General features: G+C 37.3%; 1 protein-coding gene across 1 annotated transcript in view; it reads left to right on the top strand.

Moving 5' to 3' along the window:
* Positions 1–22,229, top strand: part of phlpp1 (PH domain and leucine rich repeat protein phosphatase 1) — a 51,180-nt gene that overhangs the window by 24,188 nt on the left and 4,763 nt on the right. Inside the window, exons 2-13 of the mRNA XM_055032911.1 lie at positions 6,476–6,672; positions 7,534–7,659; positions 9,036–9,184; positions 15,261–15,407; positions 17,096–17,323; positions 17,833–18,035; positions 18,361–18,421; positions 19,456–19,551; positions 20,156–20,311; positions 21,023–21,223; positions 21,790–21,952; positions 22,040–22,170. Coding sequence (XP_054888886.1) covers positions 6,476–6,672; positions 7,534–7,659; positions 9,036–9,184; positions 15,261–15,407; positions 17,096–17,323; positions 17,833–18,035; positions 18,361–18,421; positions 19,456–19,551; positions 20,156–20,311; positions 21,023–21,223; positions 21,790–21,952; positions 22,040–22,170 — 1,858 coding nt within the window. The remainder of the gene's footprint in view (positions 1–6,475; positions 6,673–7,533; positions 7,660–9,035; positions 9,185–15,260; positions 15,408–17,095; positions 17,324–17,832; positions 18,036–18,360; positions 18,422–19,455; positions 19,552–20,155; positions 20,312–21,022; positions 21,224–21,789; positions 21,953–22,039; positions 22,171–22,229) is intronic.

Below are 22,229 nucleotides of genomic sequence, written 5' to 3' on the forward strand. Positions count from 1 at the left end.
CGCCTGGACGTCCTATGAACCAGAAAAATGAGGCAGTTGTATCCCAGAGTCAACCATTCCCCTTCCTAAGTTCAACACTTATCTTGTTCTTTTTTCTTCCTTTAATCCATTTATTACCCTCCAACAGCACCACACCTCGTGTCTGATAAGATTTTTTTTGATGCTTTGTCTTCCGTCAAATGATTGCTGAAGATTAGAAGTGAAGCTTTCTATCCTGCACGTCACAGTTGCATATATGTCGGTTGATGCTCTGTTGTGACTTATGTGGGTCATAGATGCCCTACGGTATGGCGTGCCCAGTCCTGAAACGGAGGTGTGCTAATGTCAGGTTGCGTTTAGCAGGGCACAGTGATTAATCTGGGTTTCATTCTTCTCAATGCCTAGGCTCTAGAGTAGTGAAGTGTTGAACTGCTAAATGAAAGATAAATGAAGCTGTCTTTGGTGTTATTTTGAATATCTCATGTGGGAAAATGAGAGACATCACTAGTTCAGACTGTTGTTTATAATTAATTGATTATATGATACAAGTTACTCTAAAAGATTTTGTTTTTCATATTGCATTTTAAAATACACAGATTAGAGGCCGTTGCACATGTGGATGCTCATGCTCTTACCTGTAAAGCCATGGCCACTAGGCTATTGTGTATTAATCAATATTTGCATATTTGATATGAAAAATCTTACCATTTTTTAATAGCTCAATCTTTGGACTTGAACTTAGCCTTCCGAAATGAATGAGTGTCCTAAATAGCAGGTGTCAAATTCCAGTCGTCAAGGACCAGTGTACTGTAGCTTATAGACATATCTCTGGTTCAGCACACTTGAATTAAACCACAAAAAATGGCACCAGTGCTTGAAGTAATGCTTGTGATTGCATGCCATGTGGGAGGTAGATAACTTCTCAATCTGATTACAACCATGTCACTATTGGTTAACCTGCCAGTCAAATGTCAAAGTGAGGTTTGAACATTTTCTTTCAGATGTTTGATGATCTTTTACTTGTGTTATGCTAAAACAATATATTTTGTTGTAGCAGATGCACTGTAAACATCAGGTTGTTCAGTTCATGTGAGCTGTTTTTAATTAATAATCATGTGAAATAAATCTGGAATTACCATAGCAACAGTAACATTTTCTTCTTTCGTTTTTTGTTTTTGTGTTTTGACAATTCTCAGCTGAGAACGTACTGTTTATAATTAATAAGATGCTTACGCTGCACAACATATTAAAAGGAAGAAATTTGATCTTGAAGAAACTATTACATCCATACATATTGTGTTAAAAAATACTTTAATCAAAGTAAGTAAAGCTTTTAGTAAGTATTAGATTTGTTTGAGCCCATTTAAAGGAAAACAACTTTTCTATAGCTTTAAAACATAGTCTAATTTAATTATCTCAAATGTAATCTTATATAGCCACAATGTCTTAAATTACATTTAGTGACATCTTACATTTGCACCATTCATTTTTTAAATCTTCAACTTTTGTTTAATTTGTTTTTATTTACTTGTGATGATTGGTTCCATTTGTTCTATTTCTTGCTAAACTACTTGGGTCTTTGTTTACCTTGTGATATTCAGATTTTTCTGCAAACTCTTGAACATAATTCTGCTTCACTTCAAGAACTTGTGGTACTTTGTTGTAGAGATTTACAATATTCTTATTCTGTTTTCTAATTTTGCATTATTGTTATTTAAATAGCTTAATAAGTGGTAATCAGGGTTGTGGCAAGAATGCATGTATCGTATTTAAGTCTAACAAATAGAACATACCCTCATCTCTGCTTGATTGGACCGTAAATCAAAAACCAGAACTAAGCATTAACTAAACTAAAATTATGTGAAACCACTCATCCTAATTTTTAACTCCTCTCTTTAAGAGATAAACCACATTAAAATAACATGAATCTAATATGTATTAAGTTGTATATTCCTTTTCCATTTATTTACATCTGTACACTTTTAATCACTGACATAAATCCAAATAGGTATTGACTAGTTTAGTTTAAATTGTTCCTCTATGTGTGTATGTGTGTTTGGTTTATATTTAAGCAGCAGGGGTGAACACACGTTATTGGATCCCAGTGTGGAAGGGAAACCATCACTTCCTCTGCCTGGGGGAAAGGAAGGAAACTATCTTTAGTTTCTTACACACAAACACACACTGTCCTCCTGCTTCTGCATAGTGTAAGTCTGGGAATAGATTGACTTCTGCACACGAACACACCCACCTTGCAGGCCCCGATTATTTTTAGCTTCACTCCTTATCCATTCCCCATAGATTATGGGATGACTGACCTTAATGGCTAACATCATCGGCTCTCAAAAAATTTCCAGCAGAAGTGCGTCTGTAGTTTATAAATTTTGGATATGGCAAATGCCTGTTATATTTTCCTGCCCCCTGTCGCAGGGTCATCCTGCTGTTCTCCTGCTCTCCACTGTGCACAGGATGCTCACTTGGGATTCCCACCTATCCCGTTGTTTCCTCCAGGGTGCGTTCCCACGGTCCGACTGTTAAAGTGTATCCTCCAACATCCCACACGTCCATGTCAGATAGTTGTAAGCTCCAAATGTGGCCGTGTCTGAATGTGTGGTCACATGCAGAGGTATTTGAAGAGGCGTAGGGGTGTGTGTGTGTCTTTTGTGCATATGCATGTGTAGGAGTGAGCATGCTCCAACAAAAGCCTAAAAATAGTAGGAATATGCCCATGTGACATACGGAAGCTAAAAGCTTGTGAATAATTTGCTTAACACAACACATTCTCTCTTCCTTAGATCAGCCATGCAAATATTCTCCTGCTGATAACTTCTGTCAGACACAAAGTCAGAAGGGGTGCATGACCAGTCTGTTCCATTAACCCTGTTTTGTCTCATAGATTCTTGTGACATTTTGTATAAAACTCGTTATGCATTGAAGGGATTAAAAGCTTTCAAAAAATTGTTTTCATGTGAAGAAAGCTTATTATAAATGCTATATGTTTTTTTTTTTTTTTAAACAATTGCAGTTTTTTTTTGCCCCTTCATTTCTTTCATACTTTTGTAGCTGTCTTCCACTGAACATTTTGTACCAGTCCCGAATCAATTCTTAACCACCTGCGGTTTGATTTAAAGTAAAATTCTATTGCCCAATAGTGGTCTGCTAGAAAGAAGTAGCATTATTTGATTCCAACAAATGAAATAAAGCTGCTGGAGGTCAATTTAAGGTTTTCTTACCTAATCCCTGGTCATGATTTGTCATATTTTGTAAATGTCAACTGACCCAAAATTGGGTCACAACCACAGTTATTGGAAATAGGATGGTTTAAAAGATCTTTATAAATGAATACATAATTCCATCAAAAAAGTTTTGTAATTTTCTGATTTAATCAAAATTATTTTCTAGTAGAACTTAAATTGGAACTTTGCTTTACTTATATTATTCAGCTGTTTCTTTTTTTCACATTTATGGTCTTAAATTTGAAAATAGGCTGCTTACAGGAAAAATCATCAGCCAACACCTCTGCCTTTGTGTACACATTATGATAGCAACACAAACATCCAGTCGTTCTACAGCTTTTACCTGGAGTGGGTGGTGATAATAAAGTCTCCTCGAAGAGCGATAAAAACCTGCAATTTCCTTCTCTGCCTTCACATCCCACTTGGTTTAGAAGTGCAAGTAAATGAATTTGGAGAGCAACAGTATGTATCAAGGGAATTAGGACCAGTGTTGTAATACTCATTTCTTGATGGTCTCGGTCTTGTTTCAGTCTTGGTATTTTATTTCAAGATCAGTCAAGCCTGCGACTGTGGAAATATCACTAACCTTATAGCATACTGAACAGTTTATTTGTTTATAGTTTTGTTTTCAATGGATGCAAAACCCACCAATCATTTAGCAGCGCTTTGCTTTCACAGACTGTGGGGGCTACGTGTTCCTGTTCTCTTTACTAAGAAGACAGGACTGGAGCCTCACCTAGAGCCGTTTTTTGTTCTTGTAATGTTCTGATTACACTGCAGTCTCGGTCTCCATACACTCTGGTCTTGGTCTTGTCTCGGTCTCAGTTTAGGTGGTCTTGACTACAACACTGATTAAGACTCAAGAAAATCTTGTTTGTATTTGCGAATAATGGGGCACTGGATTTTTTTTTTGTGCCACATTAGAAATAAAGATCTTGTTTACATCATTATGTCTCATACATATTCATTAGCAATTAACTTCAATTTATTATTGCTGGCTTTCAGCTGCTGGAAAAGAGTTCAGTCTTGATGCCAAGACATGTGACGAGCCCGTAGAGGTGTGTTTTGTGATGTTTTTCTTGTTGATAATATTGCTACATTAACTCATTTGTTGCTACTTTTTCCACTAATGGAACATTGCAGGGTTATATGATGTAAACATTTGCAAAAATATGACATTTTGTATGTTGTTTCTTTATAATTTGCATCTAGTCCATGAGATACTTAATATTTTCCATAGATTTTTTTCTATCCTGAATTATTCTATATGCCCTCAAAATGTTCTATCACATCATAAAATAGCTGACATTTGTAGTTAAGTATGAATGTTTAGCTTTTATATCACATGCTCAACATTTTGTCAAGTCTCATCTTCAAAATTAGTGATTCTGCTGTGAACAAAAGTTTAATATCTACAATGAAAAAATTGATCAGTTCTTCCTTGCTGTCTTTTATTGGTGTGAAGGTTCTGAAAAAGTCAGGTCATCACAAAAGGTTCGGGTTTGATCAGCTTGTGTCGGCCTACCACCGTATAGAAATATCTTATTGCACTACATTAGCCCCAGTTGGCATGTGAAGGACCTGAATTATTTACAACAACAAGACTATGTGCAAGTTCACACTTGCTCATCCTAGTGACTCTGTGTTTAGTGTCAGTGGAAATGTGTGCCTAGCGATGAGCTGGTCTACCATAAAAAGGACTAAAATTATTTTCTATGAAGCTTTTTGGACATCGTCTTGGAGGTAAACTTCATCAACATTGAGATACATTAATTGACTGAATACCAAAAAACTTGGTTAGAGACACAGTAAGCACAAAACAACAATTTGTAGATGGAATGGTGAAATTGAAAGCCAGGCAAGGGAGACGGATCTAGGAGGAAAAAACTGATGGAGGGGAGAAGGGAGTACAGTGTGTGCCAGCCTGGGGAAGTTTTTGTGGAGGTGGAGGTAGACAGAAAGCAGTTGGGTGTTTAGACTGGGTGATAACACAGCCTCAGCTGACAGAATGCCTGATAAGCAGTCTGAAAGTCAGGTTTGGCAGGGTTGCGGTGGCAAGAGGGAACTGGGTTAAAAAAAAGTAAAAGGCAGACAAATGTATAAAACTGAGAGAGCTCAGGATTTCCAAGAGCCTAATTAAAGAGACACGCAGCTAGAATTTTATCTGAGTCAATAATAATGTAAGACGTGCCTCACTAAATGTAAATCAGCACTGTTATATTCTGTCTGCAAAAGTAGGCCATCCATGTCTAACATTTATGTTGAAGGTAATAGATCTTTTTCTGTTCCACTGGTTTGCTTGGTTGTGTGGTAATAAAGCTTTTTGTCACCTTTGGCTCTGCATAAACGATATTTAAGATGTACAAAAAATATGCCATACTTTACAAAATGTCACTGAAGTCTGTTTTATTACAGTTTGGTTAGTTATTAGCCCTACTCAGAAAACATCTGAGAGTAACAGGTTAGCCTTCTACTATTGACAGCTAATGCTCAAATGACAGATAGCAGATATCCGGATCAACACATATGAGTCCATGCCCTGGTTGTTTGTATTAATAAAAGTCACATATACAGTCATTTTCACTACTTTTACAATTTTAACTTCTTAAAAAAAAGATCATGGATTGAAAACTGCAAGTTTCTTCTGAGAAGAAAAGCTAAAAAAGAGTAACCAAGTGATATTTGGAATGCTAAACTAGGACGTTAAAGCATAGCAAAGTATTAACCCAAGAGTGTCTCCAGCTTGAGTTCATAAAGTGAGGACTTGCATGGTCAAGTCCTCACTTAAAGGAGGCAAAAACCGGGATAAATGTTATTTGAGAGGATTAACCAGCTCCCTATATAGGAGTATATCTGGTAAAAAAAAAAAAAAAAAAAAAAAAAAAAAGTATCTTTTTGGTTTGTTTCATATCAAGAATATAGTCTGTCATCTATTCAATAACATAAATAGGTCAGGGACTGCAGATCCAGATTACTTACTATCCATATATTCACTTCCTGTTTTTAAGAAAGGCATTACTACAAAAACTCATTTGTATAAAATAAATAAATAAAAAATGCATGTAAAATTACTTATCTGATTTGGAAAAACAACAGAAAAGCCAATTATGATTTTAATTATGTTTTATACTGTCAATAGTCATAGGTTTTCTTTTAAATACACTTTTAAATGCACTACCATGTCTATTTACCTATGTACTTGCCAACATATTTTGTATTAAACCATTTTTCTCTTTTTTTTTTTTTTTTTTTTTTCACAGGGAAGCCCCAAAGTATTGAGAGTTCTGAGCGGGTCCAGCTCTCAGGGACCTACAACGTCCGGAAAGGGAAGCTCCAGCTGCCAGTCAACCGCTGGACCAGACGGCAGGTCATTCTATGCGGCTCCTGCCTCATCGTCTCCTCTGTCAAGGAGAGCCAGATCGGAAAAATGCACATCCTGCCGCTCATTGGCGGGAAGGTATGTAAAGGAAACATGACACACATTTTCTTGCTTATCCATTTTGTTTCAATGTTTTATGGTTTATGCTTTGAATCGTAAAGTGATAATGTCGCTCCACAAGCGAAATGACCTGACGATCAGTATGTGACCTTAAGTAACTGTTTGCTCTTTGGTTTGAGTTTAATATTTATATTGTTTGTGTTTTATTAAATTCAGATTAGAGAGCCACTGGTTCTATCTGAATGTTTTCAGCTTTATTAGAATGTGTTGTTCCTTTCTATTCTGAAGTCATGACACACTTTAACCTTTTGTGCAATAGCGCTCAATAAATTCACCTTTATCCATTTATAGCCTTGCATGCCTACTTGACAAATAAGGTCCAAGGTTTTTCAGAAAAATAATTATCTACTTTTATGCCTGACACAAAGAACACTCCATTACCCCGCCACACCCTGTTTCTAAACGTCTCACACACAAGACCGCATTTGTTTACATTCTGAGTGTGTGTGCTGGTGTTCCATTCAAGCTCCATACTCAATCAGCTGTTCATTCACAAAGGCTACCCTATGATCAGGTGTGACTGCATTTTCAAAAAAGATGTTTCACCTACATTTGTTGTTGCCTCTGTCACGCACAGGTGTTGATCAGAGGAGTGCGTGCTTTGCATATTTTCATAACTGTCTTTGACTGAGTTAATCTACACTGCAGGTGTTCAGCATTTTACTGCTTCAACAAGTCATTTCAAATTAGTCATTCCTGTGTTAGTTTTGTTCCTTATTTCCTCTCATCTATTTTTACAAATAACTATTTTTTTTTTTTGTGTATGTGGTCAAAATGGTTCACAGCCTGTTGTCACTTTTATATTTACTTTGACTACAGGTGGAGGAGGTGAAGAAGCACAATCACTGTTTGGCCTTCAGCTCGGCAGGGCCTCAAAGTCAAACCTACTATGTCAGCTTTGACAGCTTCACAGAGCACCTGCGCTGGCACAGACATGCTGCCAAGGTATGGAGTGTGTGAGGGAGTTGGAAGAGAAAAAACTACAAAAGTGTCAGGTCCGTTTTGTATTTGTTCAGCTGACATGCGCTTTAATCCCACTATGAAACGGCCAAGTGGGCATAAATTTGCTGACAAGGTTGTAAACAAATATTTTTGAACCCATCCACTGAGATTTTTGTGTTTTTGCTTATTAAATGGAGTCCGTCAACTGAGAAAATCTAATATACACAGCCATTCAAAAAAAAAAAAAAAAAAAACGTACCACCTGGATTTATCAAAGCAAACAAAGTGAAAACATTCCCTTTAAAATTACTGCATGGATAATTATGTTTCAGTTAGCACCAAGTTATTTAACCACAACTGATGCAGTGACTAGCGTTGTCTTTCGACAATGTCGAAAGACACATTACATTGAAATGAAAAGATGCTTGTTTGTATATGAGGGATCAAACTTTTTCCATGCATCATGGAAAGAAAATATTTAAGGAGATTGCTGAAATGACTGAAATTAACATTAGAATTTTCTAATGGCTTCAAACTCTTCAGTGGACAAAAAAGTTTTGTTTTCAATTGGAAATGACAGGTTTCTCCCACTAGATATTGAAGCCATGTATATTTGTTGCCCATGTTTCTTAGTATTTTAAAAAAAAACTAAGAATATATATATATACATATATATAAATAATCAATTTCTATACATAATATTAGTATATATTATGTATAGAAATTGATTTTTTTATTTACTGTAATTGCTAATTAGAAGAAGTTTGATTGCTTAATCAGAATTAAATTTATTTAGTAGTTCAAAAACATTTTATAGCTGATTACTGTCACTGGCATGGTGTATAAAGCCTTTGTCTCTAGGTGCCCTCACACACAGTGTCTCTCTCTCTTCCGTCTCTCATTTGAACTCAAGTAGGACACAGCCAGAAAACCTCTTTTCTAAATATTAACAGGGACGTGCATGTCACCGGTACCCAAAGGGACACTCAGAATAGACGCTTGGATAAAGATGGAACGTGCTTCAGCGATGACTACAGAGCTGCAGGCTAACTCCACTCTTAAAGGCTCAAGTTCACAAATTGTAGAATTTTCTCCTTAAGATGAGAGACATTTATTCTGGCCTTTTAATTATGGTGCTTTTGGTGTCTCTGTTCACGCTAAGGAAACACAAAACTGCTACTACACTCTTCAACATTTCGGTGAACCAAACAACTTAAAGTTCTCAATGTTAGGTCAAAATCTTTTCTTTCTAATGTTTGACCCCTATCATGGTGATGTATACGACGACAGTTCTCATGTGATGGAGATAATACTGATCAACAGTGTTTTCATTCATCCCATTCATTTTTTACACTTTTCTTCTCCCTACTTCCTATTAGATGGTGTCTCAGAGAATCAACTCAGTTGATTTGTCCTGCTGCAGTCTGGAACTTCTTCCCCCCAACCTCTTTTATAGCCACGACCTCACCCACCTCAACCTAAAACACAACTTCCTGCCTGCAGACCATCGCCTTCAGCAACTGCAAAGGTATGATACTGTGACTTACATACAGGAAAAACATCTAAGGGGTTGATTTTTGGAAATGTGTACTATTGCATGTATCATTGATGTTTTTATGTCACTTCAATTCTTCCACAGTTTGTGGAAAAATTGTTATTATGTTAAGGCCTCAGAGGTTAGAGAACATTAGACAGCGGACAGTACCATAATTAGATATAAAAAAATAAAATAAAATAATAAAATAAAATAAAATCACACCAGATGGGTCAGGGATAAATTTGTGGAGAAGTTTAAACTAGGGTAAAGATATAAAATGATACTCATTCCTAAGAAGTATTGTTCATTACATCTCCTGGAATTGGAAAGTGTGTGGCACACCTGCAGATCTATGTGTCCACCCGAAGTAACAGGCTGTCCAAGGAGAGCTTAAATCAGAGAAGCAGCCAAGAGGTTCACAGAAGTGCCAGAGCAGCTGCAGAGAGCCATAGCAAGATTTCTCTCTGGATGTAAAAAGGGCATTAATACATGCCAATTACATTTCCAGCTGTGATTGCGGTGAAAAGGTGATTCTACAAAGGATTGACACAACATTTGAAAACCATGTTTTTTATTCTATCCACTATACAAGTATGCACTTTATCCATCATCACAAAAAAAAAAAAAACTTTGTGTTTGCAACATGACAAAGTGCAAACAAAAAAAAGATGGGAAAGTCATAATAGGTCAAGTTGATTTTGAATTGAATGTTGTGGCTCAGATGATGAACTTTGTGCCAAGGTGAGGTTTAGGAAAGCGAAGCATAAACCATGTGTTAAAGGAAACTTGTGATATGAAAAGATGAGAGACGAGACACTGATGGCGAGGTTTCATTGAAAACAGCTGGACATGACTGTCTGATTTGGAGAGATTTGGTTTTTAGCCGCATACTTGCAAATCATCAACCTGACCAGACTAGGACAAGAGCCATTGGCACAAGAGGATCAAAGAAGCCAGCCAGGGTTGTTGGAGGGTAGGCCAAAAGAGCCCAGAAGGATAGAAGCGACTGCAGGGAAGCTTTTAATGTGCCTTGCTTGTCTTACTCTTTCTCTCTGTGGGCACCATCTGCTGCGTGCTTATCATGGTCCCAGATTAAAGACCACAGGCAAGACACTGGATGCTACATGTGTGGTCGCGTGTGTTTGCATGCGTGTGTGTGTGGGTGTGTAGCCATATATAATATATAATGTTCTGCTTCACTTTTATGCTTGTCACTGTAACTCCGTACTACATGTACGTGTGCAAAGCGGAGCGTGTGTTAGTAGAGAAGTCGCTTGCCTGTAAATTTGGCTGCAGGCTGTAGATTTGGGGTCAGTGCATGCAATGTCATGATACAGTATGGCATTTTTATGTTTTTTGTTGGGTTTTTTAAATTTTATTTTATTTTTAGCTCGCCTTCGAGAACTCTGTGTTTGTGTGGCAGTGCGTGTATAATCTGACATGCTTTTGTGCCTTCCTGACAAATGGGGTCAAATTGTTGTGAGTCCCTGTCATGGTAATATTAGTTTGACTCATCTTTATTTCCTTTTTAATCTCCAGGATAATAATGACTGATGTTAAAAGGAGAATGACATGGAAGGGAAAAACTGTTTTTAAATCAGAATATGGGATGCATAGCTCCCCTGCCGGTCAAAGGAGATAGCATCTATTTTGCTTTGCCAAATCTAAGTAGGCTCATCCGCATTTGACCCAGCATGAGAGAAAATGAGGTCAGTAATGAGAAAGAGATGAATAGTTTAGCTGAAAATAGAGGGATTTTGACAGAAACATGCAGCAGAGTTACTTGAGTTCCCACATTTCCCTTGAGAGGCCTGTATCAAGCAGGCGAGGTTAAGAAGTTAAGAAGTGTACTACATTATGTACTGCCGATGTGGACTGTTAGTTTATCTATCTATCTATCTATCTATCTATCTATCTATCTATCTATCTATCTATCTATCTATCTATCTATCTATCTATCTATCTATCTATCTATCTATCTATCTATCTATCTATCTATCTATCTATCTATCTATCTATCTATCTATCTATCTATCTATCTATCTATCTATCTATCTATCTATCTATCTATCTATCTATCTATCTATCTATCTATCTATCTATCTATCTATCTACCTACCTACCTACCTACCTACCTACCTACCTACCTACCTACCTACCTACCTACCTACCTACCTACCTACCTACCTACCTACCTACCTACCTACCTATCTACCTACCTACCTACCTACCTACCTACCTACCTACCTACCTACCTATCTATCTATCTATCGAGAGAGAGAGACGAGACACTGATGATATATATATAGAATAACTTGAAAGTACAATCTTTTTTTAATTTGTTAATGCACCAAAGTAGATGCCACTAGAACAGAAAGACTCAAAATTAGCAATCTCTGTATGAGGGAGGTGTTTAAAAAACAAAGTCAGAGAAAACAAAGATTTTAAGAAGCTATTAAAATAAAAATAATTTTTTATTTGTTTGTGGATCATTCAGGCTTCAAGGAAGCAAGACCTTGTATAGATAACCGGAAGGCTAAACGAAACAGAGTACAGCAACATGAATTTTGAATCTTTATTCTCTCGCTGTCATTATGTTAACATAATGGATTTAGAAATCTGTTAAAGATCTACTGTACATTCTAATTCTTGACAGCAGGCTATAGTTGTAGTAATGTCATGTACGCAATTCACTAATAGTAAGGTGCTAAATCCCAAAAGCATTTCTTAATCATTACACTTTGTTTAAGACAAAGTTAAAACCTGTTTTGTTTTGATTTGTTTTTTTAACGATCCCTCTTTAAATTGTGGTGTAATATCTTTTCTATTCCTAATACAAATAGTTGAGGCAGAAATGCTAGACAAATATTTCAAAAGCTTTTATGGTGTAGCTATTGGATAGCATCTGTAATGGGACTTTAAATCTTGGCAGAAATCAAAACTTTTAATTTTATGCTTTTATACTCTACCTGTAAACCTTTTGTAACAAAATAAATGAAATTGATTATTGGTTCACCTAACAAAATATCCATTCTCTCTTCATCTTATATTTTCTCTTCATTAGAGGATTTATGGCTTTTCAACTGCTAAATGCTCCACATCGTTCACCAGCTAGATGCCCGCTTTGCCTTGTGGCCATTTTAGAGCTTGGCACAGCGTACCAGGGGTTTATCAGAGATTTGCCCAAAACACAGCAGCTGCTCAAAAAACTATAAATGGACTTCTTGGCTGGACCTTTGAAACAATGAGCTAACTGACAGTGTTTTGGTGGCATTTATAAGCATTTTTTAGTTAAATCCATCTTATTAATGCAATAGTACTCTTGGACTCCTTCACCGTTGGTCTAATTTGGCCTCCAGTATGACACATCTGGTTATTACTTGCCAAATACTTACAGATTTCATTCTTTTCAATTTTGGCAGAAAATTCAGATTTTTTTTTAATTAACATTATTTAAAACAGAACTTCAAGTAATTAAGTGAAATCTAAGAAACATCAGGATCCTTTTGGTATTTTCCCCAGGTGACTGGGGAAAATAGTCATTGATTACCTCTACTTCTAGGAGCAATTAGCCATCAGTCACATCTGAAATATCCGAAAATGTCTGAATGTTTTCTGAGTGTGAAACTCTCCTGTGTGTGCAGGTCAGTTAAGGAGGGAGAGTGCTGATTGGCTGTTCCTGTTAGGAATTTGTGTGCAAAAAAGGAGATAACCATTATGTACCAGAACCAAATACTAAATCAATACATTACTTTCTCATTTTCATATTTCTAACTTTTTGAAACATGTATTTTATTATGGAAGATGTTGGGACAAAACTAGCAAACTGATATTGTCGTAACAGAAGAGTACAAACAAAACCTTCTGTTTTTTTGGTTTTTTTGTTCAGGTAATATTTTTGTTTTTGTTATTGAATGACAGTTCTACTGCTTTCTTCACAAGGGAGTTAAATGTATTTGCAAAGACATACATCTTACATCTGAGCTTTCATTTGGATGATGTTTTTGTTTTGCGAGCTTCTCTCTTTTAAAGAACTTAAGCATATTCAGTCTCCATAATCCAGTAATGATGTTGTAGCATTTTAAGAATCTCTTCTGGAAGTAGAATATTCAGAACTAAATTGCAAACTTAACTGCTTTGCATGTTTTTGTAACAGAAATATGCCAATCTTGTGATCTTGATATTACAAGATTATCAAAAATCTTGTAATAGTCAGTAGATTTTTTTTCTCTTTGATTTTTGTTAGTATTAAGTGTGGACTACAGAGGGCAAAATGTGATATAATTAACTTTTTTGCCTATTTTAACACAAAATAATTCTTGAAAATTTGAAATGTTTTGAGAACTCTGTATCAGGGGAGACTGTTTTAGGTCTTCTGGTTGCTTTACTGTAATAGTAATGCACCAGTTGGGTGTTTTGGCTGATTTTCAATCTCTGTTAATGTAAAGCTCCCACCTGCTGACCTCAATTGTTGCTGATTCAAGTTTTTCTTTAAGAAAAAACTTTAAGAACTATCCGTCTACAGACCTTTACAAACTCAGCAGCAACAGAGTCATTTGTTCTCTCTCCCAGGACTAAAGAACAAAATTATAGTTGGACACCAGGTTCAGGAGTTCTTGCAGCTTGTTTTTGAGACTTTATTGACTTCAACAATACAGAACCTTTTTTCTGTGTGGTGTCTGGACATTATTCTGTAAAATACCGCAAAATAATGGTCCTATGAGGACTTTGTACGATTTCTGCATTTAAATTTTTTAGCAATATGAAATACATGACCGTAATTTTGTTCTTGTTACCTCTACTTCTAGGGGCAATTAGCCATCAGTCACATCTGAAATGGCTAATTTCTGCCACAAAAGAACAAATTGCTCTGTCTTGTAGGGTAGGTGTCTACAATTACTGGGAGCACAAGAGCAAGTGTTTTATTGTTGCATACAAAAAAAAACAATTCAGCATATATGCTAACCAGTACTTTAAAACTGCAGTTTACATACCAAAACAAACCAAAATGATGCTATCACGCTGGGAGTTGTTCACATAATCGCTGCTTCGTTAGCACTGCAACAAAGATGAATAAGTAAGAACATTCAAGATATTTTTTCTTGCTCAGCCGCGATGAATTATTTAAATTTGGAGCATAGACAACATTATGCGGTTTCAGAGAGTAGTCTCTGTAACACAGTTTTACTATTGTTTCAGTAATAAGACAATGTGGCTACCAAGATCAGGTTTTAAACTGTCTCTTATGTTACATGTTGGAATGACCTAACATGATATAAAGGAGGAGACACAGAGACTGAGGCGAAGGCATGAGTCTTTTACTCAGCCATTTGCAGAGACTGATGTAGTGATCAAGAGGTGTTTTCTGACATAATCTCCACCAATGTCAAGCAGGGGCCGCCCTCAGCTGGAATTACTTGGCCACTCAAATCAATAACTCCAACATCCTTATCATTGTCATAATATATTGTGTGAATCTGTGTTTAGCTTGAGTTTAGAAAAGAAAAATCCGATCAAATACTGGTTACAGCAGCTACTGTGGAAAAAAAAGTTGTTTGTTTGATAAATAAAGAAAAGCTCATTCTGCAAAGTTCACTTTAGTTTTGGTCTCCTTTCTTCCTAAGGGCTTGGCTCCTATAAGGGTTATTAATATGTCATGAGGGGACACACTGAATGCCGCTGGTCTCTGATGTTTAAAGAAATAACAGACACTCATGCTTCATTTGTTTACTCAACAAGTCAACATGAATTTTTAAAACTACTCTGTCTTTGGGGGTGTTGAAATTCATTGTATTTTTTTTATGTACCTTATATATATATATATATATATATATATATATATATATATATATATATATATATATATATATATATATATATACATATATAATATATATGTATATATATATATAATATATATATATATATATATATATTCAAGCGAGACTTTGCTTCACTCCCCATGTATATATTTATGAATGCACTATATTTTTTTTGCAATATTAATCTTTACAACATATAAACAAGCTTTTCAATTTACCCTCTCCGTCTCCGTTCTCTTCTTCAGGTTCTCTCGTCTCCGCAGCCTCAACCTCTCCAATAACCACCTTGGTCAGTTCCCGTTGGCCATTTGTGACATCCCCACCCTGACAGAGGTCAACCTCAGCTGTAACTACATGGACTCTGTCCCCAGCTCTGTGGAGGCCATGAGCAAGTAAGCAAAAGAAGCAATTTACACAGAAGCAATGGAAAGAAAACTTTTTTTTTTTTTACCAGTGTCAAAAGGCAAAAGAAATACATATTACAGATCAAAATCTTTGGTGATGTCAGGAGCTTAATATATTTCCCCATATGTGATTTTTAAGACATTTCTTATTTTGTTTCCTTTTGGTGTTTACCTTCCTCTATCTACTATTAGTTTCTGTAGATACACATTTTGCAACAGTGCACTACATTTCTGTTTGTCTGTGTCAAATTTTTGCATAGCCAAATGTGTCGATTTTAAAAGGGTGAATGGTGACCTTACTCATGCAGTACTTTTGGTCTACTTCTTTATTTATTTTTGTATTGTTTTGTTTGTAATGATCTCATCTTAACAATGGTCTAATCAGTGGGTAATAAGCTTGCTTTGTCTGTCCACTTTGATGCACATTTCACTTTGATAAAAAAAAATATTTTTCAATCAGCTATGAGTTGGGTTTGGACACATTTGCTGACAGTTTTTATTCATCTCTTTAAGCTGCTAAAAATTAATTTTTCTCCACATTTCTGACAAACATTACCTGTACAAACATCACCAGCCACGTACTGACAATACAGACACTATGAAATGCCTTAAGTAAGGAATCACAGCCCTGAAGCAGTCAACTTTAGTGTCTTCTGTTGGGATTTTATGTGACAGATCAACACAAACAATATGTAATTAAGCAGTAAAATGAAAAACAGATGGTTTTCAAAATTTCTCCTAAATAAATTTCAGACAAATATATTATATATCAGTACTCTGATACCCCTAACTAAATTCCAATGGAACTTTTGAGTAATTTCAGAAATCATTTCATTTCTCATACGTTTATTTAAGACTCCACCCCAATCATGAAAGTTGATGTGGGGATTCTGTTTTTTGATGACACTATCTACAGGACATTCCAGAAAAAAAATCCATCAGAGGTGGCATAAAACCTGAAACTGAGTGAAGGTCCGCCCTAAACAGATCAAGAGCTGAAGTGGTTAAGATAATGATGCTTCTTTATGTTAGACTTGCCCAGTCAAATCAGAATCTGTGGCAACACTTGAAAATTGGTACTTCATTCAGTCTAACTGGGAATATGCTGTTTTTACCAGGTTTGTTAAAGGTTCATCTGCAAATATGCAAAGCTTGTCGAGTCATATCCCAAAAGATTTGCAGCTGAGCTTTGACAGTCAGGAAGACTTAAAACAAATATATGGCGCACTCAGTGGATTTCTAGTTGAAAACCATGCATCATTTTTCTTTAAGCTTTAAATTTTAGTCAAGTTAGTGTTGTTCTTGGTCTGTCACATAAAATCCCATTAATCCAAACTAAAGCTTGTGGTCGTAAAAACACACAAAATATGAACGAGTTCTGGGATTACATTTCAGAACACTCCTTCATATTCAGACCTCAGTCAAAGCCAAACATGCTGGTATGCAGGGTATGAACTTTTGAAGATGAGAAGGTAATCTGCAGGACAGATCTGGTATGCCTGTAAATTCCTAAAGTGACCAGTAGGGTTGCTATTTTGCTGCTGCCATCTACTGGACATTAAGTAAACTGATTATTGAGGCATAGCATGTTACATGTTAATCTTATAACGCTTGATAAAATCCAGAGACATCATTAGATATGTCCTTGTCAAAATCCCTGATCGTTCCTCTTTCAGTTTGCAGACATTCCTGTTGGACGGAAACAGTTTAAGTGAGCTGCCGTGTGAGCTGGGGTCCCTGCAGAGGCTGAGCTACTTAGGCCTTTCCTTCAACCAGTTCAGCCATGTGCCCCAGGTGCTCGAGCGCTTGGCTTCCATGGAGAAGCTTTGCATGGCTGGAAACAACCAGGAAACGCTCACCCTGCAGAATTTCAGACTGCTCCATGTCAAACACATCGATCTAAGGTAAAACCGCACTGGCAGCTCACTCTGTAGTTTTTATGTTTAGAGGGGATTTTCTGAACGAACTCATTGAACTCTGCCCAGAACAATGCATGACTTTGATTTTTCAGTCATTCCTGTCTCGACTGTTATACACATTAACATGCTTTAATCTCACTAATTATGGAAACAATAACATCAGGCGGATTCCGTCACAGAGCCAGACGGCTAAAGAGCACGAAATGAAGAAATCATTTGTCTACCCATTAAGTCCCCTCTTGTAGTCTCGCAAGGAAACACAGAGCTGGAGTGACTTGCACTATTTTCCAGTTAATGCTTCACTGAAACTTTGTCGAAGAAATTTTGAAATCAGCTGCAGTTGTTACTCTTCTTCAGCTTTCATCCTGTTTTGTAAATCACACGCCTACTGAATAGAGGGCAATGATACTTGTGCAACAGAAATCCAGCACTAATATGTAAACACAATTCGCAGTCTGGTCAAGCTGAAGATGAACTCTTTCCTCCTCTGTTAGGTTGAATAAGATCTCCGTCATGGTGCCAGATGAGCCGGACCTGCTGAGGCACGTGACCCAGCTGGACCTGAGGGATAACCAACTGACGGAGCTTGACGCCTCCATCTTCCCAAGGCTAGAGGTCCTCCACTGCGAGAGGAACCACATAACATGTCTTAAGGTCAAAGGTTCCCTGCTCAAAGGCATCTACGCCTCAAATAACGGTGAGCATGGCTCTGAATTAGTAGGTAGAACTTTTCCTTTTGAACCACATCGTCACTTGTTTCTCAGCTATACCTGAATCCCTACTCTGTAGGTGTTTTATACGGTAGATGTGTCATCTCAGATGTGCCTCTTGTGTTCATCTGTTCTCATTCTTCAATTTTCTCATCAATAAAACTCTCTAATTGTCCCTCTGCATCATTCCCCTTCATCATTCCCCTTCGCCCTGCAGCTCCCTCCCCAGTCCTCTCCTCCATTTTAGATCTTCCTGCTTTTTTATTAGGCTGTCCTTGCTGTAGGTTAATGTGTTTGGATTTCTCCCCACAGAATTACGACAGCTGGATGTAAGTCCTGTGCCTTCCAATCTCACTTACATGGATATCTCGAGGTGAGTAAAAAGTATTTGTGTTTTGTAAAAAAGGAACTGTAATAAAATAGTGAAATCACTGATGAATCCTTAATCTATTGGATTAATGTATATCCAGTATATATTCATAACTACCTAACTCATCCGAAAACAAGTAAGAATAAAAAAAGCTAATAGATCTCTTTTGTACCATTTGCTTATTTGTGAAAACACACAGCCTCTTGACTCTTGGTTGCCCAGACTCCAGTAGACAGCTGAATGTGTTCTGTGGTATCTGGCACCAAAATGTTAGCAGCAGATCCTTTAAGTCCTTTGAGTTGGGGCCTCTATGGATCTCACTTGATTGAATTGAGATCCTATTTTGCTTCCTGGCATTATCTAGCTGAAAGAGCCCACAGCCATCAGAGAATATCATTTCCACCGCATTGCTCTCTGAAACAGCATCAACTTCTTTAGCATTTTGAGCTACACTAGCTTGGCTAGCCATTACACTCTGGACGTTGTCTAGCTTCCTGTACTCTTTACGTTTGGCCATTTTTTTTTTCCTGCTTTCAACACATTAACTTTCAGGACACACTTTTTATTTACTTGTAAAATAGCCGCTTGCCATGCTGAAGAGATGATGAGTGATCATGCTTTTAAGCTCATACACTGCATGAGAATAAAGATAATTGAAGAAGAATGTAAATGAACATTGTAAAAAAAACACTGCTATTCCTAACCCAATAGTGAATTGTTTTACTCTTTACAATGATGGAAACTTTTATTTCAATGTTCTGACATTGACATTTGACAAAGCTTGACATTGAGACTGCTTGATTTATAATGTACTTTAAAATTTGACAAAACTAAGTGGCCTTCAGGGAGTCGCATAATGAAGAAGAGTTTTCCGTCTGAGTATGAGGCAGCACTGCCAGGACTCCATTTACCTAAATCTATAGTGCTACATAATACAGAAAAAGGACATTTATTCATTCTAACTTATATTCCATTTAAGTAACACAGTTTAAAAACGGCTCATCATTCATCATCATCATCACCCCTTGTTCCACCAGGAACCACATGGAATCCGTGCCAGACTGGCTGTGTGAAGCGAAGAAACTGGAAGTGCTGGACGTGAGCCACAACCTCATCACCGAGCTCCCGGCGAGGTGAGTCTCCCTCTCGCCGCAAACATGCCTGTAAATGTGAAGCAATGCTGCGCTACTCTCTCTGCCCTTTGTCAAGTGATGTATCTATCCCCCGTAGAGCCTCATAAATCACCCTGATAGCCGCTAACCTCTAGATGCTTTTTGAACTGGCTGCTTCTCTTTTTGTAGCATTTTTAGAAGGTTAGTTCAGATGCACCTTTTACTCTTTGCCATGCTTTGCATCAACCTTGCTCTCTTGGTTTCTCTCCTGTTCTCCTCTTTCTCTCTCTCTCTTCCTACGGCTGGTCTCCGTTTTGTCTGGACATTTATTTTTTACCCAATAAGTGTCAGGATGATGAATTTCAGTTACAGGAGCCACCAGAGGCGCTGCTACTCTCAAATTTTCTTCCTTCCTTGTACGCACATCCAGCTTTGTCCTTCACTTTCCCTTTTTACTCTCTCTTCAATAACTGCAGTCTACCTCAATTTATCTGTATCTGCTTGTCTGCCCACCCTACAGAATCTCAGCTATCAATCCATCTTAATCATCTATCTGTCTGTTGAAATTGCTTATCCATCACATGTCAGTGCTGACCCAGCTCTCTGGATATTTCTCATGCTGCAGGTTGTTCTGCAGCAACAGTCTAAGGAAGCTGAGTGCTGGACATAACCAGCTGCAGAAGCTGCCTGAAAGAGTGGAGCGCCCTCTGCTGGAGGTTTTGGATGTTCAGCATAATCAACTGGTGGAACTTCCCTGCAACCTGTTCCTCAAATCCAACAGGTAGCTTTAAGAATTGGCTGAAAGTGGCTGGTTTTCTTTTCTTTTTTTACAATTATGCATCTTTAAGTCAAAGAGGAGCTTGAGGGAACGGGAACTTCGGGTGTACAAAGATCAAAGACGAGACTAACTGAAGAAAACATTACGAAGGAAGATTTTTCATTTTCTCAGGAAAATTAGTATTTTAACAAAGCTACTCATTGGTGTGTGTTTTTTTAAATAATGTATAGGGTTTTCTACTGAAGAATTATACAAATGCATACTTGTTAAAAGCCAACTGAAGAAAAGAATAAAAACATTTTTTTATGTTTGTTTTGGTTACTAGAGGAACAAGAATCAGCTGATCAGCTGACGTGGGAAAACACCACAATGAGCCAGCGTACTGATAACCAATCTAGATTGCATCAATGAGACCGCATTATAGTTTAACAACTTGGCCAAAAAATATAGTCAATGAGTAATCTGGTTATTGTAGTCTCACTGGGCCCTTTGAGTTTTCTTTATCTCAAAATATTCCTGAACCCCATGAAGTTTTCTCACATACAGCTCAAATAAATGAAATGCATCTGAATTGCCTTTGATTAATTCTGCATAAAACTCTGATGTATAATATAGTAAATCATTGGATGTGTTTCCCAGTTTAGAAATTCATCTCTGTTTTTCTGTCTCTTAAATACCATGAAAATAACTGAGTTTTTTGTGTTTTGGGTTCAGTTTACGATGCGTAAATGCATCAGCCAACAAGCTGGAGCACCTGCCACCCTCCAGTCTGTCAGAGGAAAGCCACAGCATCCTGCAGGAGCTCTACCTGACCAATAACTGGCTGACGGACAAGTGCGTGCCGATGCTCACAGGTCACACACACCTGCGGGTTTTGCACATGGCGTACAACCACCTCCAAACCTTCCCAGCGAGGTAAAGAGTTCCTTCCCAGTAATTTCCCCTCCTGGAATAATTTAAATATTTGTTTTATTTTATTGTCCATGTAATACTTTTTATTTTGAAGAAATGTAATCACCAGTCAGTAAAAAAGAAAAATGTCAGTTTTACAAAAAATTTATGTAGGAAATCTGAACATGTATTACAAAGATAATTATAAATGTTTTGAGTTTATTTCATTCATAAATGAAAAATTTGTAATTCTAAAAAAGTTTAGGATACATTTTTGCTTTAACTGCATCTACATCATCATATAACAGTGTTTGCTAACAGCATTTGCATGTCGTCCTGAAAAGTATCAAATTTAATTTGAGCATTTCCCAAGCCTGGAAACGTACAGGAAGGATCATTTAGCCAAAACCATGTTCTTCTGATGGGATATGACATTTGACTGAATGTTTTGTTTGTAGCGCAGCCAGCACACACATGCAAGGAAAAGATCACATTATGACAGCTGACCTCATCTGTGAACTTCGCTGTTCTTTAAAGAAACAGATATTTAGTTCATGCTTCAGCTCATCTGTTTCCTTTTTACACTTCAGTAAAATGGCCAAGTTGGAGGAGCTGGAGGAAGTGGACCTGAGTGGAAACATGCTGAAGACCGTTCCCACCACCATCATGAACTGTAAACGGATGCACACGCTTATTGCCCATTCCAATTCCATCGAGGTCTTCCCTGAAGTCATGCAGCTGATGGAGATGAAGGTGAGGCGTCAGCAGCAGCTCGTCTTTATATGAAGTCTCTGTGGTTTTGCACCTCTGAACCTCCACTTGCAACATTCTGTTTTTCAGTGTGTGGACCTGAGCTGTAATGAGCTGAGTGAGATCACTCTCCCAGAGAATCTGCCTCCAAAACTTCAGGAGCTGGACCTCACTGGCAACCCGCGCCTCAACCTGGACCATAAAACCCTCGAGCAGCTTAAGTACGCCAACTTCATCTGAGCACACCTTTTCATTTTCCACTTGAAGCTCTTTCTCAATG

Source organism: Poeciliopsis prolifica, unplaced genomic scaffold, assembly GCF_027474105.1.
Source record: "Poeciliopsis prolifica strain line A6 unplaced genomic scaffold, Auburn_PproV2 SCAFFOLD008, whole genome shotgun sequence".
Lineage (NCBI taxonomy): Eukaryota > Metazoa > Chordata > Actinopteri > Cyprinodontiformes > Poeciliidae > Poeciliopsis > Poeciliopsis prolifica.